This window comes from Malaclemys terrapin, chromosome 20 (assembly GCF_027887155.1).
Source record: "Malaclemys terrapin pileata isolate rMalTer1 chromosome 20, rMalTer1.hap1, whole genome shotgun sequence".
Lineage (NCBI taxonomy): Eukaryota > Metazoa > Chordata > Testudines > Emydidae > Malaclemys > Malaclemys terrapin.
This window is the reverse complement of record NC_071524.1, coordinates 17,580,446-17,608,213: the sequence shown is the minus strand read 5'-3', so window position 1 is coordinate 17,608,213 and position 27,768 is coordinate 17,580,446. Positions and strand designations below refer to the sequence as shown.

General features: G+C 51.7%; 1 protein-coding gene across 1 annotated transcript; it reads left to right on the top strand.

Moving 5' to 3' along the window:
* The first annotated feature begins 554 nt into the window (after nucleotides 1-554).
* Nucleotides 555-27,768, top strand: HNRNPUL1 (heterogeneous nuclear ribonucleoprotein U like 1). The gene is made up of 15 exons (XM_054009646.1): nucleotides 555-801; nucleotides 3,470-3,604; nucleotides 4,451-4,736; nucleotides 6,631-6,704; nucleotides 7,610-7,749; nucleotides 12,799-12,898; nucleotides 13,430-13,542; nucleotides 14,795-15,061; nucleotides 16,079-16,201; nucleotides 16,744-16,872; nucleotides 22,348-22,516; nucleotides 23,213-23,551; nucleotides 24,168-24,370; nucleotides 25,222-25,386; nucleotides 26,844-27,768. Exons 1-15 carry the CDS (start codon nucleotides 627-629, stop codon nucleotides 26,958-26,960), a joined length of 2,535 nt encoding a protein of 844 aa, XP_053865621.1. The 5' UTR covers nucleotides 555-626; the 3' UTR covers nucleotides 26,961-27,768.

Below are 27,768 nucleotides of genomic sequence, written 5' to 3'. Positions count from 1 at the left end.
TCCCCCAGGGCTTGGCCAATGGGAAATGCACCTGCAACACCCCCCACCCTGGGCTCAGCCAATGGGAAATGCACTAATAAAATAATCCCTTCCACAAACAAACAAACTATCCCGCGGGCTCAGCCAATGGCCGACAAGCTCACACCCTCTCTCTCAGGCTCAGCCAATGGGAAATGCACAGAAAACAAACAAACCCAGGGCTCAGCCAATGAGACACTCAACAGCACATTATGGGGGGTCATAGGCGGTCTGACTCCCGCCCCTTCAGCTGTCCATCACGCCTATCCTTCACGCCCTCGAGGCTCCGTTTGATTGACTCACGAGGGAAGCGGCCTCCCGCCAATGGCAAGGCCCGTTCCAACGCCCTCTCTACCTTTGGCCAATGGGAGCTCCCCTCACAAAAGAAGCGTGAGCGGGAGACGGGCGACGAGAGGAGCGGGGCGGCTGCTACCCAATCAGAAGCGGCCTTGCATCGCGGCGCGGGGCGCCCGGCCAATCCGCGGCCCCGTGGCACGGCGGCGCGGCGCGGGGCCGGGAGGAGGGCGATGGCGGCCATTTTGAGCCGATGGCCGGGCAGCCGCGGCCCAGCGCGCGGCTCTGAGCGGGGCCGGGGCGCGGGCGGCGCCATGGACGTGCGGCGGCTGCGGGTGAACGAGCTGAAGGAGGAGCTGGGCCGGCGCGGCCTGGACACGCGCGGGCTGAAGGCCGAGCTGGCCGAGCGGCTGCAGGCGGCGCTGGAGGCCGAGGAGGCCCGGCGGGGGCCCGGGGCCGGCGGCGGGGACCAGGCGCCCGACGGACACTGTGAGGGGCGGGGCCCGGGGGGGGAGCTGCGCTGGGGGGGGCTCGGCCCCGCCCCTCGCCCGCGTGTCGCGCCTCTTCCCCCCCCCGTGCCCCCCCCCGCCCGGCGTCAGCAACAGCCCGGGGGGGCGGGGCCGGGGGGGTCGGCGGGGTAACGTGGGGGCCCGGGGGGGGTAACGCGGGATCATGTGGGGGGTTCGGGGGGGGTCGGCGAGGGTCGGGGGGGTGACGCGGGGGGGTCGGCGGGGTAATGTGTGGGGGGGGTCGGCGGGATAACGTGGGGACCTGGGGGGGTCGGGGGGGTAACACGGGGGGTCAGTGGGGAGATCGGGCGGGTAACGCGGGGGTTCGGAGGGGTGATGCGGGGGCCTGGGGGGGGTCGGCGGGGTGATGCGGGGGCCCGGGGGGGGGTCGGCGGGGTAACGTGGGGACCTGGGGGGGTCGGCGGGGTAACGCGGGGGGTCAGTGGGGAGATCGGGGGGGTAACGCGGGGGTTCGGAGGGGTGATGCGGGGGCCTGGGGGGGGTCGGCGGGGTGATGCGGGGGCCCGGGGGGGTCAGGGGGGTGATGCGGGGGCCCGGGGGGGGTCGGCGGGGTAACGTGGGGACCTGGGGGGGTCGGCGGGGTAACGCGGGGGGTCAGTGGGGAGATCGGGGGGGTAACGCGGGGGTTCGGAGGGGTGATGCGGGGGCCCGGGGGGGGTCGGCGGGGTGATGCGGGGGCCCGGGGGGGTCAGGGGGGTGATGCGGGGGCCCGGGGGGGTCAGCGGGGTAACAGGCACCCCGAGTCCAGGGCCTGGCCCGCACTGACGGCGTCGCTCTGTCGGGTGCGGGCGACCGGTTACTAAAGTCCCCAGGTCGGGTCACCAGACATCAAATGTCAAAAATCAGGGCAGGGGATGGGAGGGGGTAATAGGAGCCTATATAAGAAAAAGACCCAAAGTCGGGACTGTCCCTGTACAATGGGGACGTCTGGTCACCCTGTCCCCAGGGGACCGCACCGGGGGCACGTCGGCGTCACAGTCCCGAGGCCCCTGCGGCTCGTGGCGCTGGTGAGACTGGCGGGAGCTCTGCCCGCCGGTGTCATCTGAGGTCACTGCCAGGAGAGCTGCTCCGATCTCCGCAATGGGCCGGGCGTCTCCACCGCGGCGGTTGGGAACACGCGTGTTCTCCCTTGGCCCCGCTTGGCAGGTGGGATGTGCTAACCCAGCCCCAGGGCGTCAGCGCCTAGTGGTTAGAGCGGGGGCCATGGCCACAGCGAGTCGGGACGCCTGGGGTCTGACACAACCAGCGAGGCCCACCCATCTTGTCCTGAGGTGGAGGTGTCGCAGAGAAAGTGTGTAGATCTACCCGATAGACCCCCGCGCCCCAATGAGGAAACATTGCATCCTTCTGCCAGCTGCGGATGCTTATCTGTTGCACCACACCATTGGTTTTTTTTGGTCAGCTCCTTGCCAGAGTAGTTCCTCGTTTTGTTGTCTTGTTGATGGATTTTGGCAGATGGGAATCCTGCCAGCCCGTTGGTTGAGAGACCCTGATGACACATCCTCTAGAGTCAGACTTCTGTCAGCTTTCCCCCCATTCACCAGGGGTTAGGGTCTGCTCTGGTCGTAGAATTGGTGTTGGCAGGTGCTGTAGAACGACGTCTAGTCTGTTCTCCACTGCTTTTTGCTGGCCAAATACTCCTTCTTGGTGCGAACGTACGGCTGGAGGAGCTGCATGTGCAAGCGCGCAGATGTCTGGGTAATATATTTGATCCGTTCTGTTTTATACAACAGACTGAATTTAAAAGACAGAAACTGAACTGCCCCTCAGGGGTTCTGCATTGGGCGTATGTATGGGTCTGGACTCGCTAGTCATCTTACCGTTTTACTATATTACACTTCAGATCACGCGCAGGAAGCTCCCTAAATCTCTGGTGCTTGGAAACATGTCTCCTTGGGCAGCTTGTTTGCTTGCTAACAGCCCTTTGAGGCGTACTTTTATCCTTAATAATGGCGCATCTTGTACAGGTTCTGTGCTTCTCTGGCGTGCAGTATTTCGTGTACTTGCTAAGATACCTCCTCATGCTGTGAAAGGGAATGAGCCACTGGTTTGCTTAGGTTCTGCACTGAGATGCTCTTGCTATATCATTGCTGAATTTGTTTGATGGCCTCTGAGCAGATCACCAAAATTGGCTGTTTTGCATTTCCCCTGGAAGGTGGTGTTGCCTCCCTGGCCACTTTCACTTTTTGTGGATCTTGGAAAGTAAATGGCAAGTTATCAGCCCTGCTGGTTACATCGCTAGACATGAGGGTCGCAGGTCAATACTACACATGTGGGAAGTGTTGTGTCTGTCATTGTTTGCTGGAGTGTTGGTTAGGAGACTCGCCTAACTCTGGGATTTCAGGGTTTTGTTGTTTTTAGTGGAAACTGGGTTGTTTCCATTGGAAAAGTTTTGTGACTGAAACACACGACTTTTTTTTCAGTGAACAAGTGGTTAGCTTCTTTGCCTTCATGAAAGCTTTCTGAGAGCGCTGGGTGCCAGGCCTGTTAGTCTTTGTTGCGTAGGTCCCAATAGTTGCAGGGACCAATTCCCTGTTGATAAAATGCGAAGCTCAGTTTTCTCTGCACATTCTAGTTACAATCCGTTGTAAGTAACGGCCTTAATGCGTGCCTGTTTCTGTTTGAAGATGGTGTCGACAACAATACTCATCAGAATGACCCCCAGGGTTATCAGTCCTTCGAGCACTGCAATATTAAACAGGAGAACGAATCCAAGTACGAGAGGAGATCTCTAGACCATGAGCGTCCGGTCTTACACTCAGGTAACGTTCATTTTAAAGTTGGCCTTATCAGCAAAACTCTTTGAAAAGTAAGATTCTAACGAATGGGCATGTAATTACTGCCTTAAGTCTCTGTGGTGCCCAGAGCTCTCCTTTGTTGGTGGATCAGTCCCTACCGGAAGAAGGAAGCTTTCTTTGGTTCCCTTCCCCTCCCTTCCCCATTCTACGTAAGGCTTTGATAGGGGTTTGTGGCTGTATCGCCCCATTGTGTAGTGTAATCAAAGAACTGGTTTCAGTCTGACAAGCACTCAAAAGGCAGCGTCGAGGGACGGAAGCTACACTGATCTGACGTCTGCGACTTGAAATAGCCTGTTCTTAGACAGCTCTCCAAAACCCTAGCTATAGATCAGTGGTGCATTTATGGTCCAGCTTTTTGTGGTTGTTTGAGGCTAGAAACGATTTCTGCCCCCCTGGGAAAGCTGTGATTTTGATTCCCACTGGGGTACAACAGCTGAATGTATTGCTGCCAAAAAGATCACAAGACATCGGGCCTTAAAATGACATCTCTTTGATCCCCAGCTTGCTTGCTGTCATCCCCCAAGGTTGCCGTATTTTGCAGCCTAATAGGGCTAGAAATAATTTGGGACCAGTATCCTGCCAAGGACTGATCCTGAACATGCGATTAGGAATAGGGGAAAAAATGGAGCCCTGTAAACTAATCCCTTTTAATCACACTGGGGGGAAAGGATGAATTATCATAGCAAAAATAGCCTGGGGAGTGGTGGTGGGGTTTGTTAGCACTGAGCAGCTCTCAGTAAAGGCAGAAGGGTCCTTGTCTTGTCATGGGTGACTGGAATATTTTAATCTCACTGCCTGTTTTGAATGCAGAGATGAAGACAGAAGTAAAGCAAGAAGAACCAGCTCCTGGCTATAATGTGCCAGCTCCTGGCTATAACATGCCGGCTTCTGGCTACAATGCCCCTAGCTACAATGCACCCTCCTCTGGCTACAACACCTCCAGTTACGGTGCCCCCAGCTCTGGCTACAGCGCCCCCACTCCTGGCTACAATGCGCCTGATCCATCTCAGCCCAGACAGCAGCAGCCGCAGGGCCGCAAGAGACCTTATGAAGAGCAGCGAGGGCGAGGGTATTACGAACACCGGGAAGATAAGAGGTGAGCTCGCGGAGTCTTTCGCTTACTGCGGTTAAAGACGTTTATTCCTGGGCCAGGAGCTAAGAAGAGTTCTAGAAGCTGGGTTTAGGAAGAACTGGGAGCGTAACTTGTTGGGTCTGTCGAGGATTTTGCCAAAGCCAGCCATTCACTTTCACTTTTTTCATACTTGAACATTTTTGGTCATTGGGGAAGCAGTGTGACCTAGTGGGTAGAGCACTGGACTGGGACTCGGGGAACCTGGGTTCTTCTGTTCCTAGCTCTGCCACTGGATGTCTGGGTGTCCTTGGGTCAGTCATGCCTCCCCATGCCTCAGTTTCCTCCTTTGTACAATGGAGATAATGATAGTGACTTCCTTTGTAAGGCGCTTTGAGACCTAGGGATGAAAAGTGCTCTAGTGAGATCTAAGGGTTTGGGCTTTATTGCTTGTGAATACTCCAGCACAGTGAGCCCCCTGGCATGGCTGTTATCGCAAAGAATATGGGTCTCACAGTGTGTAATGTCCCCCATAAAGCAGGGTGTTAATGGCAGACGGTAATCTGGCTCTGGGACCTCATTCCAATTGACTTTTTTTCAATGTTGCTTTTAATTTTGCGCAGTAGCAGAGAGGAAGAATTACCTCATGTTTAAATCTCAGAACTGGGAGTCAGGAGATGGGGCGTTTAGAGGGGACCCTGCCACTGACTTCCCGTATAACCGAGGGCAAGTCACTTAACTTTGTTTCCCCTGCATAAAACTGGAATCATACATAGCTTCATGCGGGTCCTATAGAGCTTCATTAATGCTTAACGGGGAGAACTTTCAAAAGAGCCAGAGACTTAGGCACGCAGCTCCCCATGCCTTTCAGTGGGGCGTGTTCCTAAATCCCTTAGGAGCTTTTCAGAAATCACCTCCCTAAAGAGCTTTGAGATCATCCTCAAAGGAAGTGTTAGAGAGGGGCAAAATAACACGTGCTGCATGTGAGTGAGTGTTCACCTAACTTGAAATAAGAATTATAAAGCGGTATCTCCTGTTAGAACTTTCAGCTCTTCCTGGTGTGTGGCAGGTTCTCCCTTGTATTTAGGCTTGGAAGGGTTAGATTTTTATCAGTAAAAGTTGGTAAAGACTGATTTCTTCGAACACACGCAAACGGGCCAAAAAAAGGTCCGTTGATAATCAAGATGGGCAAAGTGAGAAAAACGCTGCTTGAGAACTTACGCGTTTGATTTCAGGTTGTTTATTGGGTATATTTTGACGATAAAGGTATAACTTTATAAAAGCTTTAACTTTTTGCATCCCAGTGTCTGCTGTTATTAAATAATAATTGTCTGATGCCCCTGTTGCCTAACCCTCCAGAATTTCCTTCAACTGTGAAATTTTAAATACATAAAAAAGTTAAAAGCAACTATATTATCCGTCAAAATATTAAACCATAAAAATCCAGTTCTGCCAAGCCTGCTTGTATTTAAGAAAGTGATTGTCCGTATGAAATTGTTTCCATTCAGTCTTGGTCAGAGTTCATGTGTGTTTTAAGAACAGGTCTGGTTCTGTGTTCCCCACAGCTTGTGCGGTTATTGGCAACGGTGCGTCAGTTTCACCATTCTGATCTGGTGGTTTGTTACAAGCAGTTTGTACAGGATCAGTAACTCTACCAGATGCAGGGCCTAATGTAACATCCCGTGATGGAAACCTGGAAGCTTTCAGTGGTGGGGAAAAGGGTCGCTGTCAAACGTTCCCGGAGAGCCTCTTCACCTTTGCTTTTCTAGTAGGAGTCTCTGGTTGCAAATGCAAACATATCTGTCCCAGTGAAAGCCTGACAGTTCTTTCTTCCCACCTTACTTGCTGGTCTTTGTCCCCAAAGCTCTGCCTTGCTGGGTGACACATGAGTCATGTTGGTGCCTTGGTGTTTTTGTTCTAGGGGCCGATCTCCTCAGCCTCCTGCAGAAGACGACGAAGAAGAGTTTGATGAGACGCTAGTGGCCATTGATACATGTGAGTGCAGGGGGCAGAGAATGGTGGCACCCTGCACCCCAAATACCTTTATGTGGGGGTCTCCTTCCTGCCTTTCTCAACTTGAAAATTATCCAGGACAGCAAGACTACACTTCTCTGGTTTGACTGGAGGACTCTTAGGGGTCCCAGAGGTATACTGGCAGCTTTCTCTCCCCATAACTGGGGGGCAGGGCTATTGTGCCTTTAACAAAGACTGCCTTTCTCTGTAGTGCTTACGCATTGGAATTCATAGAGTCCAAGGCCAGAAGGGACAACTGTGATCATGTAGTCTGAGGATTTCCCTGAATTCCTTCCTGTTTTAATTAAACAGTGTTAATGAACACAGCTTTTACGTCTGACTAAAGATCTTTCCTGCTCCCTTGTTTATTTTTCAGATGTCATCATCTCTCTTGTCCTTATCTGGCCCCTAGCATGGTAGTACCTGAGCGTCTCACGTTCTGCAATGTATTGATCCCCCCGCCAGTCTGGTGAGGCAGGGGGTGCAAGATAGGGATAGGCCCTTCCGTTATCCCCGTCTTACGGACGGGATCTGAGGTAGAGAGAGACAAAACAACTTGTGCTGGATCTGGGAATTGAACTGAAAGGCCCAGCTGTGCTAGGCATGTGGCAAACATAGAGTAAATGACCGTTCCTGCCCCACACAATTCATAACCCAAGCCTCCTCCTTGTGCTAAGACAAGGTGTAACAGGTGGATGAGACAGACAGGCAGGTAGGGGAGTGGGGGAACGCCAAGAATAGGGCTTTTACTGTATTATGGTAATGTCTAAAATCTCATTGTGCAAGAGGCTGTAGGCATAGAAGGTGGTGTGCGGTTCTTAGCCAGTCTAGTGCACTGATCGCCTCCATATTGTTCCAGTTAACAACCAGACCTCCTTGTCCTCTAGATAATTGCGACCTGCATTTCAAAGTCGCCAGGGACCGATACAGCGGCTACCCACTGACCATAGAAGGCTTTGCTTATCTGTGGTCAGGTGCCCGAGCTACCTACGGAGTGAGGCAAGGGCGAGTCTGCTACGAGATGAAGGTAAGAGCAGCGTGTTGCCGCTAGCAACATGTAAGTCCCCGTGAATGGTAACTTCACATTTCATGTGCTAGGGATCTTCCAGTGGGGAAAGAGAGTTGGATTTGGGAGCATTTCCAGCAGGAAACAGGGCTTAGCCATGAATAGGACTAACAGCAAATAGGTTCCTAACGACTCATCTGAATATCCAGCTTCACCAAGGGGAAAGAGTAAGATGAAATCATAATCTCCACGTGTACGCTTCATGCCTGTTTTCATTGCAGGCTACGTAGCCTTCCTTCTGAGCAGAGATAGGGACTGTGGAGTAACAACACAGATTTAATTCAACTCCTTCCGGTTGGAGAGGAATGTCATTCCTTTTACCCAGGTCTCCTTTTTCCATGGAGGTGCCCAATTCACTGATGGTGACCATTAAATCCTCTTTTTTTATCAGCTGAAGCAGCAAACCCTCTTTTTTCCATGCAAGTGGCATAATCAGCAACGTTGGCTTCCTTTTTAAGATGGTCAGACTGAAATCCCTCCACTCCTGTTGTGGGGCTAGTGACTTCAGTCTAGCCGTATCCCTCAGGCAGCTTGCAATGACTTGGTGACCTTGGAGACTTTCCCTGGTAGCTGTATCTTGTCCTCCTGAATCTATACCTTCATTTTTCTAAAGTTTCTAAAAAAAAAATTTAAAGTGCAAGTTGCTTAGCACTTCACATGACTAAAATGTAAATCGGTGCAGGGCCGTCTTCAGGCTTGGGCGGAGAGCCGGAAGCAGTAGCTTTAAAGAGATGACAGTCTTTGTTCATTTCAGTTTGGTGTTAACTCTGATGCCTAGTGATGATGCACTGAATGTCAGTGCTGACTGTTTCACTGCAGATCATAGCATGTGTGCATGGGGAGGGATGGCCGGCTGAAGACCTGTCCAGTCTGGCCTCTTGTTTCGGGTCATAAGTGGACAGCCTTTGGATTGTGGTGTAACATGGGAAAACTTTGGTGCTCTTTCCAGTCTGACCCCTGGTTGATCGGGCTACCCGATCACTTCTGTAGCAGAGCTCTCTTTTCACTTCCGGGCTCTGCGTAGTTCCACTCCACACAGCTGGAAGCAAAAACCTCTAAAACTGGTTGGAGCAGGAAACAAGAATCTTTCCCAGAAGAGCTGTGCATGCACCCGTACCTCCCCACACTCACTCGGGAACGCCGTGTGCGATCTGTCAGGCCAGACCGTCTGCACTGGGATTCGTGAATTGAAACAGTAGGAAAACACCTCGCCCAGTTACCTACAAGGAGTTCTCATTTCCTGTCACCCTTGGTAGCTGATTTCATGAGCCTTAGTGGTAACACAAAGCACGATCCCCCCATTTGTCTCTCAGTCTGGAGCTGGGCAGAAAATTTCCAATTAGTAAACTGGAAACTTACAAACGTCAGCTTAACTCAAGTCATGCCTTTAGCCAGTTCCTTAGTGCTGCTTCATGTAACACAGAGAATTCTTTCCAGTAATCCAGGCTGCTGGCCTCTCTCAGCTGTGGTCTGTTAAAGCTTCTTAACAGAAATCTGGGGAAGAGATCACGAATACAAGGAGCTAGGACACCTGGGTTTTAATCTCAGCTCTGCCACTGACAGCACTGAGCGTTGCTTCAACTTACAGATGAGGCTAATAGGAACTTCTCCCAGAGCTGAGAGAGTTATAAAGCTTTTTTAAAAGTACAATTGCAAAATGTTACTTACTGCGTCACTAAGGTGGGTTCAAATTTCCTCACCAATGTTATGCAACAAACCCATGGTTTTTAAAAAGCTTTCAGCGTTTCAGCTTGTGCTTCTCTCAGCTTGGGCTGTGAAAATAGCCTCGTCAGTTTCTCGTTCATTTCTGTTTTATTATTAGGTTCTGGTGTACTAGTACCTTGTTTTTCAGCCTTTTCACATCCACAGCCCTTTATTCTAAGTCAGTTTTCGCGCACACACCCTTTCCATTTACCATAAGAGCGTCCGTGACAACAATTCTAGTTATACTGGTGTGGGGCTGGACTAGATGTCCTCTTGAAGTCCCTTCCAGCCCCACGTTTTAGTGTGTTTCAAGGGCTTGACCCAGAACACATTACCTTGAAAAGTCACAGAGTGTGAAGCATGGGTGAGATTTTCTTTGCTTTGGATTGTAATAAAACATTCAGTGCCTTGGGGGTCGCAACCCAGGGGTGGAGAAATCGTGTACTAGCACAGTGGTTCAGTGACCCCATTGCAGATGCTCCGGGGAACCATTGATTACCAAAATGCTTCTGAAATAAATGTAGTCAAACTTGACTAATTCTGGGTCACTGAGAACAAAAATGATGCTTAAAATTGTTGATTGGCTCTAGTTTTCAAGATATGCTATTGGGTCAGTATATACGACCCTTGACTTGGGAATGGCGGAGGATAAGTGAGTTATAAAGGGAAGGGATCTCAATTTAAACCAGAAATGACTAAAATACATCTTTGACTGGATCTATGAATAAATCTATGACTGGGTTTGGACAGTACTTGCTTTTTAGGCACAACAATGAATGATGCAATCTGAAGCTGGTATTGTGTCATACATGATATGAATTGCATCATGTTATTCCTAGAAGTCATGGATGATGCAATCATAACGAAGCTTACATCACTCTGCTGAACAAATTGCCCTATATCAGCTCTAGAAATCATACAGTGTCGTGCTCTCTTATTTGTCAGTGTTTGATTTTGCAAAGGGACACATTTCTGTTTAGCCAAAGTGAGCAGAGATGCCTCGTACTTGTGTGAACAGTGCAGATAACTTCTGCTACATTTGTGGTGAAGTGACTTTTGCATCACAAAAGCGCAGTATAACCACTATGGTTAAGAAAGCCTATCACCTTTATTTTGGCTGCAAAACTGGAGATCAGGACAAGAGGTGGGCCCCACACATATGCTGCAACACTTGTGCAACAAATCTTCGCCAGTGGTTGAACGGGAAAAGGAAATCTATGCCTTTTGCAGCGCCAATGATTTGGAGAGAGCCAACAGATCATACCAGCAATTGTTACTTCTGCATGGTGCCTCCAGTTGGGAAAGGTGTGTCAAAGAAGAAAAAATGGACTGTGCATTATCCAAACATTCCATCAGCTATACGCCCAGTACCCCACGGAGAAGGACTGCCGGTTCCTGATGCACCAGAATCATTCTCACTTGAGTCAGATGAGGAAGAGGATGAAACTTCTGGTCCTGAACCATCAATGTCACAGGACCCACATTGTCTCTCATCCTCCTCCTCTGAACCACACCTCATAACACAAGGTGAACTGAATGACCTTGTCAGGGATTTGAAACTACCCAAGAGTAAGGCAGAGCTGTTGGGCTCCAGACTACAGCAGCGGAATCTCCTGGCAGATGATGTTAGGGTTTCCATGTTCCGTGACCGTCAAAAGGATCTTGTCCCATTCTTCTTCATTGAAGGTGATCTTGTAGCCTGCAACAGCATCGATGGTGTGATGGCAGCCCTCAACATCGTTCACGATCCAGATGAGTGGAGACTGTTCATTGATTCATCGAAGACAAGTCTTAAAGCTGTTTTACTGCATAATGGCAATGTTTTGCCATCAATTCCAGTTGGTCATGCAGTCCATATGAAGGAAACCTATGACAAAATGAAACAACTTTTGAGGAGCATAAACTATGACCAACATCAGTGGCAGCTTTGTGGTGATTTGAAGGTTGTTGCTCTCTTGCTTGGTCTGCAGACTGGATACACAAAGTGCTGCTGTTTTCTCTGCAAATGGGATAATCGTGCAAGAGATTCCCACTACATCAAGAAAGATTGGCCACTCCGACAGTCATTGGAGCCTGGGAGGAAAAGTGTTCAGCATCCACCACTTGTTGAATCAAGGAAGATTTTGTTACCACTCTTACACATCAAGCTGGGTCTGATGAAGAACTTTGTCAAGGCCATTGACAAAACACAAGCAGCTTTCAAGTACCTCTGTGGAAAATTTCCAAGGTTAAGTGAAGCTAAGATAAAGGAAGGTGTCTTTGTTGGTCCTCAGATTCATGAACTTCTTCGAGATGATGCATTTGACCATGCACTGCGTGGCAAGGAAAAGGCGGCATGGAAAGCCTTCCAGTTAGTGGCAATACATTTTCTCTGAAACAACAAGGCAGACAACTACAGGTTGTTGGTGGAAAACCTCCTCAAGGCATACAAAAGCCTTGGTTGCAACATGTCATTAAAGATACATTTTTTTGCACTCTCATCTAGATTTTTTTCCACCGAACTGCGGAGCAGTGAGCGACGAGCACGGCGAGCGATTTCACCAGGACATTGCAACAATGGAGAAACGCTATCAGGGCAAATGGAGTCCATCAATGCTTGCAGACTATTGCTGGACAGTGACAAGAGATGCTCCATTTAATGAATACAAGAGACAAGCCAAGAAGCGCCGAGTAGACACTGAATAGGACTAAACTATGTACATAATAGTTTTTTGCCTTTTGTTTCATAATACATTTTATTTATATAACCCTTTTGCTGATTTTTAAAGTGTTACATAAACAGGACAGGTGAAATATTATCATGTAAAGCAACCATAAACACATGAAAAGACCTAGGTTTACAATTTATGATTAAAACTCTACTATCTACACAGTATACATAGACATAAAATGTAAAAACTTAAATATCTTAGAAACAGTAGCCAATCAGTTGTTTTAATTGTCATATTTGAATTCAGCACATCAAAATACATAATAAATAGCACATTTTATCTCTGAAGCAGACGACTTCTCAAAAATTGTAGCCCAGTGTTATTAAAAGTTGTTACTCTGAGAAGTCTTTAAAACTTGGTGGAAACACTGACTTTTACAGACCCTGAATTTGGGGCCACGTTTTACTGCATGTCTCCTTGCGTTCATGGCTCCGGATGAGACAGGGTTGTTAGGTTGGTAATTTACTTCTCTGAAGTGTCTGTCCCAGGTTCTTGCACAGACCACTCCAGGTGTTGACTTTAAAATGTAAAAGGTTTTTTGTGAACCCAGTTGTCTGGGCGTGAAGGTCATTTCAACCTTGTTTTCTGTCCCCAGATCAATGAAGAAATCTCTGTAAAACACCTTCCTTCCACAGAACCCGATCCTCACGTGGTGCGCATTGGCTGGTCCCTGGACTCTTGCAGCACTCAGTTAGGTAAGGGCTGCTGCAGCTTTTCATATGCGATGCCAAAGAGACACATCATGGTACTTCTGTGATGCACTGAAATGTTTGTAAAGTCTTTGATGTCACTAATCACCTGGGTCCCCGTCACCATGGCACCCAGGTGCTCGTGTCCCTGTATGGGGTGGGAGGCCTGTACCCTGCCAACACCTCACTAACTGCTTACGAGGGTATTTTCTTCAGCTTTTGGTTTGCTCCAGATGTAGCCGGGTCATTCATCCGCTGCCAGTGTTAGGGGGTGGCTTGCTCAGAGGTGGGGCTTGCTTAGCCCTTTCCGTCCACTGAAAATGCCCTAGCCCCAGAGACTCTTCTCTCTCCTCTGAAACAGGGCTCTGAAGCTGGGAACGTTGTAGCCATGTGCAGCTAGCCAGGGCTGGCAGTAACGCTGAGAGGGCAGGGCAGGGCCTGTACCCTTTCCATTAGCCTTTGGTTAAGGAAGTGGCGTGTGCAACCCTATGTTTGAATTGGCCGTGACCAAGCGAGCCCCTTGGACTCTCTCTTCAGGGGAAGAGCCCTTTTCCTACGGTTACGGAGGCACCGGGAAGAAATCCAGCAGCTGCAAATTCGAGAACTACGGCGAAACGTTCTCGGAGAACGACGTCATCGCCTGCCTTGTTGTGAGTATGGGCTCTTGCTGCTTCGAGGGGACGCCCCCTTGTGCTGCCAGTGCCCCCCATCCACTCCTCAGGCACCACTTCCCATGCGTCCTGGCGTGGAAACTGACCTGCTGGCCGAGCATTCCACCAGCCGCAGCCCCGGGTGACCTGTCGGAGCTGCGGAGTTACCGGTGCCGCTCTTTAAAGTGTGTTCAGTCACTTCATTTCCATAGTTTCTTTTTGAGGCATCGCAGCAACCCCACCCCCTTCCCTCCTCTACAATTATATTCTTAAATATAATGTACTCTGCCAACACCTCACTAACTGCTCACAAGGGTATTTTCTACAGCTCTCGGTTTGCTCCAGATGTAGCCGGGTCATTCATCCCTGCCAGTGTTAGGGGGTGGCTCCCTGACCGTGTCTGTGTAACCGTGGCCGGGTTGAATCTGCGCCCTCGGGATCTAAAACCAGTGAGCAGGAGATAAAGGACTGGGTCTCTAGGAGTTTGCTACTGCCCGTCTGCCCGTGGTCCAGACACTAGAGGGAGCTTCTGTCTGCTGCGTTTTGCCCGCTCCTGAGACTGTAACTGAGGGCTTAGGGAGGAGCGTTGCGTTCTGCTTCCAGGCTGCTTGCTTTGTGCGTTTGACTGCGCTCTGTGTCTGGTCATTTTCACGGTGAAGTCAGCCCACTTCCTCTGTCCCCTCTGCAAGATCCACATGGGAAGAGAAGCAGCTTAAAACCCCGAGATGCTGATGGGGCAGGTAGCATCAGATATGACACGGGAGCTCACTGCTGCGTTCGCCCCCAGGAGTGTTAACGTAGGTGGTGACAGGGGAGAGCCCCCTGCTGTAGGTTGGGATTTCCTTGCAAAGTTGGGCTGGGAATCCGCATCTCCACACGCCCATCTTCCTCCCCTCCTGGGTGTCCAGTCACACACTAGTTCAGTTAGGGGCAGAGTCAGAAAGCACCTGACAGTTACTCAGACCACGGTGCGGTAACGACCTCCCTCGGCACTAGGCTTCCGCGCTGGAGCTGTCAGTTCCTCACTCGGTGCTGGCTGACCTTGGAGCAGGGCCCCCAGAGAATTACCTTGCCAGAGCTGTGCTTGCGAACAGCTCAGAGCCAGGACGCTGAGGATGCTGTCTCAGTGGGTGGCTGTGATGTGAACACCCGTTTGCATAGTGCCCCGGTGTGTGCTGTCGGACAGTCCCTAGCGCTGTTTGCCCCTCTCCCTGGCCCTGCATTTACACTGACTCGCTTCCCCTGTAACTAGGACTTTGAGTGTGGGGAGGAGGTGGAGATGTCCTTCATGAAGAACGGGAAGTGGCTGGGCGTGGCTTATCGGGCACGAAAGGAAGCGCTGGGCGGCCAGGCGCTCTTCCCCCACGTCCTGGTGAAGAATTGCGCCATTGAGTTCAACTTTGGGCAGCGGGAAGACACCTACTTCCCCGTCCCCCCGGGCTTCACCTTCATTCAGCACGTTCCGCTGGCCGAGCGCATCCGTGGGACCATAGGACCAACGTGTAAAGCAGAGTGCGAGGTGGGTGTTTTGCGTTGCGCTGCGTAATCCACCCGCTTCCTAATCCGAGTGTAAGGTTAGAGACAGCTGGGGCTAGCAGTGAACCGTTCCCATCAGCGTGGAAGCAGCACGCCAGCCGCCGAACCATCGAGTGTCTCGTGGGCAGAGGGAGTATGGAGGAGGACAGCGTGCGGTGGCTTTTTACTGCCTGCGATTCCTGTGACCAAAGATCTGAGCTGGGGTCCATCTCCCCCAATATCCTGCCTCCAGTGGCCAGTATCTGCTACTTCAGAACTTGGGGCAGGAAACTCTGCCATTATGAAATAACTTGCCCCTAGTGGGGGCCGGAGGCTTTAGATTCCATCCCCCAGTCTTGTTTAAATTGCTGTTCTCATTCGCCATGTAAATCTCCAGTCCTGCTCTCAGTTCTGCTAACCCTTGGATTCGGTGACCCCTCGTGGCGATGAGTTCCTCAGGCTGGCGTGCATCTCGTCCAGTGGGAACTCTATGGCGCCACTAGTAGGGAGAGAAGCAGGTGTGTTGGCTTTTAGTAAACGTTGCCTTGTTTTAAAGGCACCACAGCTCTGGTCAGCTGGAGGAATGACGATTCTCCAGCTTGGTGTAGCTGTCTGAGCACGCGGCTGGGAATGGGCTGCTCCGGGGTTCTAATCCAGACAGAGCAGCTCTCTCGGTGCGTGGCAGCTGCAGCACCTCTGTGAGGGTTTTCCTAGCTGTGAAGGGGGGATGAGCTCAGATACCATGTTGATGGGCACTCTCTGAATACCTGGATACACAGGGAGGAGGAGGAGGAGGATAAAGTAATGCGGGCTTGTGGTTATGGTGCCAAACTGGGAATCCAAAGTCATTGGTTCGGCTCCCTGCACAACCTTGAGTAAAGTCACTCCCCTGCCTCACTTTGCCCCGTGTCAGAGGGAGTGTCCGGCTACGTCAGAGGAGGTCTTGGAATTAGTGCGTGGAAAGAACGAAGCGCTCAGTGTTGTTGCAATATCTGACGTTCTGTGTGTGTGTGTGTTTCAGATCCTCATGATGGTGGGGTTACCTGCTGCTGGCAAGACCACGTGGGCCATAAAACACGCGGCTGCCAATCCAGCGAAGAAATACAACATTCTGGGAACAAACGCCATCATGGATAAGATGAGGGTAAGAGATGAGCCCTCATCAATAGCTAAGTCTCCCACTTCTGCGGATTGCGCCTTTTTCGATGATCAGAGGGGATCGTTCTGTTGGAAAGCCGTCACTCTTGTAGTAGACGTGACAGGGGAGCTCTACACCTTTCTTATTCCTGGTCCCGACTCAGCCTTTTCCTAGAGCAGATCGTTCGCTCCTTTCATTCGAGAACCTTTAAGTGGTTCATACACGTGAGTTGACCTCATACGCCCTGCACAGTGAAATGGGTATTGTCCTCATTATGTAAATGAGGGAAATGATATATCGAAAGTAATTGGCTTTCCCCGGGGTCATTGCCACAACTCAGAAAACAATCCCAAGAAATCCTGACTCCAGCCCCCTGTTCTAACCACTAAACCCCACTCCCCTCCCAGAGCAGAGAATGGAACCCAGGAGTCCTGTGCTGTAACCACTAGACCCCACTCCCAACACTGCCACATGAGGTGCTGAGGGTCCCACCCCCGCAGCAGCTCGCAGACCCCGCGCTGTAACCCTGTACCGTATTTTCCTTCAAGGTGATGGGACTTCGGCGCCAGCGGAACTACGCGGGCCGCTGGGACGTCCTCATCCAGCAAGCGACGCAGTGCCTGAACCGCCTGATCCAGATCGCCGCCCGGAAGAAACGCAACTACATCCTGGATCAGGTACAGAGGCTTTCGCCCAGCCGCCTCCCTGGCGTCTGTCTGTGCGCGTGACCGGTAAACGGGCGGCGCGGCGCGCTCAGGCTTACCCAGTGCACTGCAGAAGTGTTAACCATGTACACCTGTTGTGTGTCTGGGGCTGAAGGAAAACTCTCACGGTAAAGGCCATACCAGAGAAATGAGGTTCAAACACTCGGTGGTGAGTAATAGGAAGTGCCCCCTTAGCTTAACCGCGCACAGTTCCAAATATTGAGAGAGCTTTTGGAACGAAATTGATCTGTTTAAAGTGTATCCAGGTAAGTGGCCGTGCAACTAAATCCTGGCTTTTCAGGTCAGGGAAGATAGGCTAAGGTAAGTGCTGGTCTCTGGACGTTTCCTAGAGTGCCCTAGGGATCCGTAAGTACCGCTGGTGAGTAGTTTGTTGTCTTTTGTTGGGCTGGATGTCCTGAGAAGAACAGGTAAGCCCAGGTGAGTCACAGCCAGGCTGGCATCGCTCAGGGTTATAGGAAACCAGACTTCCCTCCCGTTGCATGTGCAGACTTAAACCTCATGGCTGCATTTTCAAAGCCCATTAACTTCAGTGGGAATTGAGCATCTCATTCCCCTAGGAGGCTTTGAAAAAGCCCTGTTCTGAAAAGCCCAGCAGCTCTAGATCTTCGTCATTGAGCCAGTAGCTTTCCCAGCGATCCGTACAGTTCATTATGTGCCCATCTGGGGTTCCCTGTCAGCTTTGGGTTAAGGCTTAAAGGCAGGGCGGCCGTAGGAAGCCACTGTTCTCTAATTCTACCGCTGATGCGGTTGTCGCAGAGATCAGAGGCTGTGGATAGCATTTAGCGTCTTCCCTTTATTAAGACCCATCGGCGCTAGCCGCATTTGATGGCAGCACTCGGTTTAGTTAACTAGGGCATACGTGTAACTGACCCGCACGCGTCTCTCAGTTCTGTATATTGAACCCCGAACCTGAACAATAACCCTGAAATGTAGGGCAAGTGTCTGAGGAGTTAAAAAAACTAACGAATACCCAATTTGGCCTAAAAGGTGCACAAATGAGATCTTTCTTTGCTTCATCTGTCTAAAATTCCGCACCCTGGTACTTTCCTTGTACAGTATGGATTACATTTGCCTTGAGCCTACAAGTGAGATCTGGGTGCCAGGCAAACTGTAGATCGTATGTGGCGTGAGGAAGTGTCTTCCCCACTTGGGGCTGGAGAGTTGTGAGCGTGTGGGTGTCTGGAAGGTTTGGATTTAGCTCCTGCTGGTTTTAGCAGGACACAGAGGTGAAAGCAGCGAGAGGTTGCTGTTGGGTTAGAGGTTTAAGCATGTTTCCAATACAGCTGGCTGCTTTCTTGGTGGAGACAGAGAATATTTTTCCTCAGCTGCTATTGATTCTAAAATGTTTAGGCAGCTCAGTGTGGAGTTAGACTGTAACAGCGTAGTCTGTGAATTCTGTTATGGGCCAAGATCTTTTATTCTTTAGGCAACTCTGTTTGGCATATGCTTCTCGGGCTTTGTCTGTCTGTTTTCTCATGGGTTTTCTTGAGTTGTAGCTTTCTGCGAGGTTTAAATAAGATGAAGTGTTAGTGACTGTTCTGTTTGAACTGTAAAACTGCAAAGAGATGGTTTCTGACCTTCTTGTACCTGAAGAACAAAGCCCAAAAGATTGTCCATATAAACGGCTTTCAGTAAGCTGCTACGCGTTTCTGTACGGATGCTATGATTTCATGTAAGCTGCCGTGCTTCAAGGCAAACTCCTTTGCAGAAATGCGTTTACAAATTGACTGTGTATCTATCATGTAGATGAGAGTTTAATATTTTTTTAAAACCTTTAATGACCGAGGATTCAGGAAAGCTGCCATGATCTCTATTTGCTGTGTTCCCTCTGTAAAACTTCCGGGATGTCCTGCAGTAGCTGAAAAGCCTTGGCTATTAACTTTTGAAGGTGCCCTACTTGCTAAACGGCTGAGACTTGCATCAGTTTGCCGTATACAACAACCACAATGGTCTGGAACTGGTAAAGGTCCCCCCACAAAATTGCGCTGTTGTTTTGGGACGTTTTGTGCTTTTCAGTCCCAAAGGGCATTGTGTATCTTGCTGAAAGTGTCGTGGGCACCTCGCTGCGTAATTATGGCTAGAGCCTCTGGTGGGCCCCATGCCTTGGTTAGCACACTGCACCGTGGTTCCAGACTGGCTCTGAGAAAACAACGTGGCCCGTTGAATTCTCACGCTTCTTGTGGAAGTTAGGGAAGACATCTAGCTATGTGCCGGCTTAGGAGAGCTGGTGGAAGCACAGTACAAGCTGCAGCCAGCCAAAAGATTGCCAGAAATCTGGCTGGCCAAGCCAACTGGCGCCTCGTTTTTGCTTTGAGTTTGAGCTAGCCCTCCTTTGGGCCGTGCTGGCGTAGGGCGCGCCCTGCCGGGGGGCGGAGGTACAGCTAAGGGATGGGAGCGTCAGCGCTCTGAGGATGAATGCATTGCTGGTGTTTATTTCGTTGGAATTCCAGTGAGCGGTACAGTCGCCATGTAAAAGATTCAGGGGCAGGTCCTCAGCTGTCGTAGAACAGTGCCGCTCGCTAGACGCTGATGGAGCTCGCTGATCTACCCCAAGTGAGGATCTGGCCCAAATCATTGAAACCCAAGTTCCATGGCTAGATCTAGTGCCTTGTGGGAAGAATAGGATCCCCAGATCATCTGAAAACCCCACTCCAAAAGCATGAGTGAGACCCGAAGCCCTGCACCCTGAAAGGTAACCAGTTAATGGGCAGAGCTGAGTCCTCAGGGAGCCGAGATTCTCGGCTGCGTTGCTCGGATTGAAGGGCAAACAGCTCTCTGTGATTGGCTTAAAACCAGTCTCCGCACCCGTGCTTGTGACTGACCTCGGGCCATTCCCAGCTGTCACCTGCCTCCGTCAAGGTAATCAGCAGAGCATGGGGTGGTGGAGGCAAATCCCCAGGTAGGAAGTGAAGCCAGGTATCTGGGGTCTCGGGTGTTCACACTGAGCAGCCGCAAAAGTCGCTTAATAAGAACACGCCCCTTATCCCTTTCCAGCGTTCTCCAGGCTGCGCCCTGCGGGGCTCAGTACTGTACCAGCCTGTGTTGTGTTCGAGGGACGTGCTGCTGGCATCAGCCCGTTTCCTGGGGGCTGGGGAGAGCAGCAAGGACGCTTTGTGCTGTGTCAGGGGGCTCAGGGTCCCCTTTTGAACCTTGGACCTCACCCCTTCCTTTGCTGATCCCCAGTTCTGTGGCCCTTCCCTCAATCGAGGGGGTGGGCTTCGCCCTTTCTGCTGGGCCATCAAGTAGGCCCAAACCTCCTGCTGGAATGAACCTCCTCTGGAGTGTTGAGGAGTAACCTCGCTGCCTGGAATTGACAGCAGGGGCTGAGAGCTTAGCTTTAGGTGCCACTCGGCCTTGAAAGGATGCCAAGAACGTGGAACTTGTTTAATACGTGCGGCCTAGGCTGCTGCTGGATCCAGTTCCGTTAGTCGGCCGAGGGCGGGAGGCGGCCGGGCTGTGCGAAGCCTGAGTGGTTGAACGTTGTGCACAGCTTTGGCAGTGGTTCCTGTGGAGTGCCTGGGAACGGCGTGCTGGGCTGGCTGTGAGCTGCGGCCTTTTTGCAGCAGTGTTCTGTGTCCTGTCCTTGGCTCTCTGCTGTAGCAGTAGCTGCAGAGGGTTTTCCAGCTGGGGATAGTCTCTCCTGCTTTGGGAGCAGTTGGGCCCGGTCTGGGACTGGCACGTGTGTGAAATGTTATTTCCAGCTCATCACCACCGTTGAGCACATACAATAGATGCTGAAGGAAACCGAAGCATCAGTGTTTCAGCAACGCACATATCTCTGACCTGTCGTGAAGATCTTAATCACCGGAGGAATTTTAACTGAATAGATCCTTGCATTACAGCAATCAAGACTGGCATCTGTCTGTTGAAAACCATTGTATACCGCAAAGAGAGTGTTAATGTCGTGTGTGAAATCCCCGAGGAGGGGATGGTTGATCCCATTTTATATTAGAACTAAAACTGAGGCTCAAAGCAAATCCAGATGTTGTGGCGGGAAATGTGCTTTGTGACAAACGTGTAACAAATAGTCTCATTAAACCAATGAGAGCGAAATGATTTTGGCTTAACAAAGCCGTAGGTTGAAGTCCACCTAAATGTCAGTTCTTAATAGGAATAAAGTTAAAACATGAGGCTTCAGTTTCCCAGTGTATTATTAGATCCCATCTTTGAATCCGAGATGCCTGTATACTGAGTGCTGCCCCCGCTGTCATGGCCGTCCCCCCAGGGAAGAGCGAATCGGTTAGGATCCTTCTTTAAAATAGCATATGTGCAAAAAGGTATTTGATGAAACTACCCCACTGCAACACAAGAGACAGTGGTAACATCCGAGCTCATCTGGGAGCCCCTCATGCAGCGGGGCAGTCTAGCTGTGTGAGTGCTGGGTTAGTTGGCTCAAAGCTCCCTCCATCCTGTGTAACGCGCCTATTTCTGTTCTCCCCTTCGCTTCCTCTGTCATTCTTAAAACAGCCAGCCTGCGGGAGCGTGACTCTTTACCGCTCCTCGGCAGTCATGGCAGAGAATCCAGCTGGTGAAAACAAGCCGGGGGAAGGGACGTCTCTAGCATCTGGTCTGCACTGTTACGGGGGGAGGGATAGCTCAGTGGTTTGAGCATTGGCCTGCTAAACCCAGGGTTGTGACCTCAATCCTTGAGGGGGCCACTTAGGGATCTGGGGCAAAATCAGTACTTAGTCCTGCTAGTGAAGGCAGAGGGCTGGACTCAATGACCTTTCAAGGTCCCTTCCAGCTCTAAGAGATAGGATACCTCCATTAATTAATTAATTAAGAATAAAAGAAACATGGGGCTGGAAGGGATCTCAAGAGTCCATCCCCCGTCCCCAGCTGATGTAGGATTAAGCAAACCTAGACCATCCTTGACAGATGTTTTTCTAACCACTTCTTTAAAACACCTCCAGTGACGGGGATTCCACAAGCTCCCTAGGTCACCTGTTCCAGGCCTAAATTATCCTTCGAGTTAGAAAGTTTTCCCTAATATCTAACCTGATTCTCCCTTGCTACAAATTAAGCCAATTACGCTTCTTGACCCATGCAGGTTTGCATTTAACCTGTCCGGCTTCCCACTTAAAGTGTAAATCACTCACTTATTTCTAAAGAAAGCAAAGCACAAACCCTCCTCTTCATGGTTCTCTCTTGGGAGGGAGCGAAGCAATGAAAGATCTCATTTGAATTGCAAAAAGTACCAAATGGTGGGTGTTCTAACATTTCCCCCGCTCTCCCCCCCCCCGCCCCCCCCCCCAGCTTCTGCGCCTAAAAAGGTAGGTTAGCTGTCCAGGGTACTTCACAACCATCTAAATGCGCGGGGGCGGGGGCACCATGTCGTCTTTCACCATTGCAGGCCACAATGCTCTGTTGGAAAAGAGAACGCCAAATAATGAACAGTTTTTGCCTCTTCTTTGTTACCATTGCTAGACAAATGTTTATGGATCTGCCCAGAGACGAAAAATGCGTCCTTTTGAAGGTTTCCAACGCAAGGCTATTGTAATTTGTCCCACGGATGAGGATTTAAAAGATCGAACAATAAAGCGCACTGATGAGGAGGGGAAGGATGTGCCAGATCATGCAGTGTTAGAAATGAAAGGTAGGATCCTAGAAACGAACAAACCAATCCACAAACCACACGCGGCCAAAACACCTGTTGTGTTGTTTAAGAGCTGGAGAGAGATTTATTTTTGGTTTCATACGCTGACCCTGAGATTGATCTTTTGTCCTCCCTTCCTTTCGTCTCACTTGTCATCTTCCATCTCTTCCCCCATGCTTCTCCTCTGTCCTTAACAAGAGATGCTATAAACCCAAGCTGACTTTTTTCCAGTGGGGAAAATGTTATGTATCTTTCATGTTATCCTCCCAGAAACCAATAATCAGAGCAAGGCTCGGGGTTGTTTCTTTCCTCTCCCCCCAACAACAGGAAAAAAAACCTTTCCCGCGAGATCATGATTCTGTCCAGATGAAAGTGACCGTCTGGTTCCCCTGTGGCTGCATTTCTGGCAGCTGGACACAAGGGGGCAGGAGAGGTGACTGGTACTTGGATGCAGTGGAGACAGGAGTGTGTGGCCCCCCTGTCATTGGCTGGGGCGGGGATGACATCATGCATACATCATTTTCGTAGTTTATAGTGTCTCTTCCCTTCCTGTTTACTTTTGCCTTCCGATCTGTCGCCTCCTTTCTGGTGGTCCGATGCCGTGGCGCAAGGCTGGGCAGCCTTTGTCCCCCTGCCAGGCTGCTGCTAGCTAGCTCACGTCTCTTGTTTTCTCCTCTCGCCGGGCCTGCAATCTAGCCAACTTCACGCTGCCGGAGGCTGGCGACTTCCTGGACGCGGTGATCTACATCGAGCTGCAGCGGGACGAGGCGGAGACGCTGGTGAAGCAGTACAACGAGGAGGGCAAGAAAGCCGGGCCCCCGCCGGAGAAACGCTTCGACAACCGGGGCGGCGGCGGTGGTGGCTTCCGGGGCCGTGGTGGCGGCTTCCAGCGCTTCGACAGCCGCGGGGGTGGCGGCAGCCCGCAAGGAGGCAGTCGTGGCGGCTTCCAGAACCGAGGGGGCAGCGGAGGCGGCTTCCGGGGCGGCGGGGGAGGGGGCAGCGGAGGAGGTGGCGGCAGCAGCGGAGGAGGAGGAGGTAGAGTCTCACCTGTGCCCCTCCCAGGGTCAGAGCTGTTGGCGGGGGAGGACTGAGCATGGAGCTAGGCTGACGCGGTGGGCGGGGGCGGGTCCTGTGCTATGAGAGCTGAGTGTGGTTCCCACCTCTGCCGCAGAGCGCCTGTGTGCCCCCGGGCAGCGCTCGGAGGGTGGGGTCTCCGAGGTGCCCGCGGGGCTTAGAGGCCCATGTCCCATCTGCGCAGCAAGGGGTGCGGGTGCTTTCACACACACCCTTGTCTAGTGAGACTAAACTCGGGTCTGTCAGTGCAGCTCCATGCCCTGTGGAGGGGTAGGCAGGCTTGGTCAGGATCTTTGCAACCCCACCAGTATAATGCAGCGGGGACAGTCTCTGTGGGGATCTCTGCTGAGACCGGGGCGGGGAGACAGTCTCGGTGGGTGTCTCTGCAGCCCCCAGCCCACCTTTAGGTGCGAGAGGGTCTGATCCTCACTCCTCGGGGAGAGTGGGCTGCGCTGCCTTTGAAGAACTGCCGTACGGGGTGGTTTTCAGGTGCTGGACCCAGTCGCGTAAACAGCCCCAAGGATTTATCTTGGGTGTAGGGGTGACTCCTGTTGACAGCCCCTGCTTTCTCTGCTAGGCTTCAACCGGGGCAGCTACACCCAGAATCGCTGGACAAGCGGCACCAGAGACAACACCTCCAGCCCCCGGGGCAGCTACAGCCGGAACACCCAGCCGCAGAGCAGCTACAGCCCCGCTCGCAACCAAAGTAGCTACAAGCCCCCCACCAGCACGCCCCCCACCACCACCAGCACCCCCAGCAGCTACAGTCAGCAGCAGCAGGTAGAGACCCCATCAAGGGCTGTCCCAGGGGCTGGTCACCTCCCCGCCCGCCTGGCTGACGTTGGTCGTGGCTGGCTTGTTGCTGTCTCTCAGCCGCTCCCCAGGAAGGATCGTGCGTGCGGTGGAGCAGGCTTGGGGGGGAGTGCTTGGAAACGGGTGCGCTGCTCTGGTTCGGCTGGCCAGAGTTCTTGAAGGTGGCGCATCCCAGGAGCGGGAATGTGCCCAGGCCACCCTGAAGAACCCGCCTCCCGCCCCCTTTCTATAGAGCCTTCAGAGCAAACATTTCCATCTTGTCCCGTGTCCCCCCTGAAGCAGCATGTGACGTGCTCCCCTGCCTTCTCTTGCTTTTCCCCCTTTTCCCCAGGGGGCTAAAAAGGAAGGTTTTTTTCAATAGGGGGAGCACCCCGAAAAAGTGAAAACTCTTTTCATTTTGAAACGTCAGAAGTCAGACAAGTTGTGGGCGGTGGTGGTGGTGGTGGTGGGGGATTGGCTGGCCTGTGTGAATCCTAGAATTGTCAGGCTGGACAGGAATGCATGGTGGGACGCAGTTATCAGGACGGCCCCTTCTGGATTTCATCTGAATTTTTCACTTTTCCCCCTGAAGTGAAATTGACATTTTTCCTTTCTTGGCTGGTTCTGCTCTCTCTTCCCTGGCTTCTCCAGCAGGCGGCCGTGAACGCCGCGGTCCCTACAAAGAGAGGAGGCACATGCTGGGGTCACCCTGAGCCTGCCCGGGGGAAATGTTTCATGCCTGTTCCCCCCGGGGCAGCTCAGCAGTTGACCCATTCCCTTTAGGAATGGTTGTCAATGAACCATGCCGCACAGTAACAATCCTGTCCCTTTCATTACAGCCAAGTTACCCCCAGCCCTACACCCAGGCGAGCTACACCCAAGGAGGAGGGTACACTCCCAACTACAACTATGGAAGCTACAGTGGTTATAGCCAAAGCTACACCCAGCCTCCACCGCCGACAGCACAGACCTACAATCAGCAGAACTACAACCAATACCAACAGGTAGGTGGGAGACGGGCTCTCGGTCAAGCGATGACCTGGCCGGAGGGTAAGCTAAGGGTGTATCTGACTGTAGGACAAATGGATGCTTGTAGGGATGGAGGAGTGGCCCATGCATAGGACTGGGGGAAGGAAGTTTCCATGTTTCACCCTGGCTCTGGCTGATGTGCTGTGAGCTGGGGCCAGTCGTAGAACTTCCCTTCGCCTCCTTGCTGCTAGCGGAGAAGTTGAGGATTAGTGCAGTGTTTGTGGTGTCCCTGGGAGAGCTCAGGCAGGTGACTTCCAGCAGCCATTGTCCTAGGCTGTAAACCAGTCTCAAAGCCGATTGTAGAAATCAGCGTCGGTACTGATCTGTCGGCTTCCCAAACGCCTTCCTGGTGCCTGAGGATCCATGCGAGATGCCCTGGTGCTCTGGCTAGTCATTTAGAGCGGGTGCGTGTTAATGGTACTTTACAGAAGATAATCCAAACCCAAAGGGGTCTGCCCCAGATAGGTTAGTCCTGAGGGCCGTGGCCTATGCTCGCCGTGGACGGGCGAAGGTGCTCGTTGACTCGATGGACTTTACCCCACTCCTGGGCAGGGCTAAGCAGCACCCCTACAAATCCCACCTTACAAGGGGATGGCCAGGCTGATAAAGGGTTCGTTGCTGTGAAGCAGTGTACTGCAGCGGCACCCAAAGGCCAGGTCCCTCTGGGCTTACAGCCCTATGCGTGCCCCGAGGGAGTGCGAGTCTCAAAGGCCGGTGCTGCGGATGCCAGATCTGCAGAGCACCTCTCCTGAGCACAGGGCATCTTAGAGCCTGCAGCTCCAGGTGAAGAGGTTGGTCAGCGACGCCCCCCCTTGGGCGCAGCGCGGGGCTCTGCCATCAGGGTGAGCCCTTCGGTGCAGAAGACAGAGCGTCCATCCTTGGTGCTTTCCCAAACTGGGGAACAAACGCCCCCAGGACTAAGGATCAAACCTTCCACTCCCAGTGCCGAGCACGCTTCTCCGACCTACCTCTCCCATATAAAGACAGCAACGCAGATGTGTAGTAAGTCCCTGTCAAAATGCTCCACTACCCGCTTCCCCCTGGGGAGATGGGGAGAGACCGACACGCAACACAAGTTAGCCATGTCTCATAGTGCATGCAGCAGGAGAATAAGAACAGCTCTTCTCTAGCTCAAAGCCCTGGCTGAAGGAAGTCAGTCTGGCTGTTCCCATGGCTAGCAGAGGTAAGATGTTAACCAAGGGAAGGGACTTGCTGACGGTCACCCAGCAGGCCAGTGGAGGTCTCACCGTCAGGGCTCTAACCACTGGGTCACGCCCTGACGAGGTGGAGTCGTGAAAACCCTGGTCTTGTGGGTTTGCACAGGTGTCTGAAATGGGTAAATCCACAGTACAAACGGCCTGATTCCTGGCATTAAGGGTCTGCCTGCCTCGCCGGGACCCTGCCCAGCGCTAACCCTGTCGTCTCCCCCCAGTACGCCCAGCAGTGGAGCCAGTACTATCAGAACCAGAGCCAGTGGCCTCCATATTACGGCAGCTACGACTACGGGAGCTATTCCGGCAGCTCCCAGGGAGGCTCCAGCGCTCAGTGAAGGCCAGCAGGAGCTAAGGAGATCACACCCCCGCGTCTTTCTCTGGGAGCAGCCTGCAGCCCCTCGGGAAACCTCCGCGTTTCACTCAGCGGCTCCGTCAGAGCGGTTCCTGATCATCTTTGGAAACAGGCAAGGGAAGTGGGACCTCCGCCCCTTGTTTTCTCTCTGTAGTTTTGACGATGAATGCGTTTCCTTGTACACTCTCGACAGACAATGGCATGCTCCCTTCTTCCTACCCTATAAGAAAGTTGCATTATTTCTCTCCATGTGTTTAAAACCATCTCCTTTCTATTTTTTGACTCTGAAAATGGTAGGATCTTAACCAGCTCCCCTGTTCTAGGTACTGTACTCCCAGGCCAGGACTCTCCTTGTCTAAAATCTGCAGTAGCAAAGGGCCAGCTCTGGCCCCGATAGCCTTCTCCCTTCTCCCCTATGCTACACAATCGTGCTAGTGAGAACTTCCAAGACTTCACTGCAGTTCAATGTCAATCTCTCCTGGAGGTGTTATATTCATCTATTCTGCAAAACGTTTTTAAAATAAAAAAAGAGGGAGGGGAGATGGCTGTTTTATGGTAATTATGCTTTTTTTTTAGATTTTATGTAACTTTTTACCGTGGGTCAGCAGCTGTTAATATTTCATCAAGATAACAATTTCTTTGCTCAATCCGGGTGAGAAATAAAAGAAACCATCTTAAATGTGTAACTTTTTATACAATGTCTAAGTTTCTGTCACTTTGCACATGCTTTGTTTTGAGTTGAATTGTAACAGCTTTTTGTATTTGGAGAAAGAGTGAATATTGAACTTTAA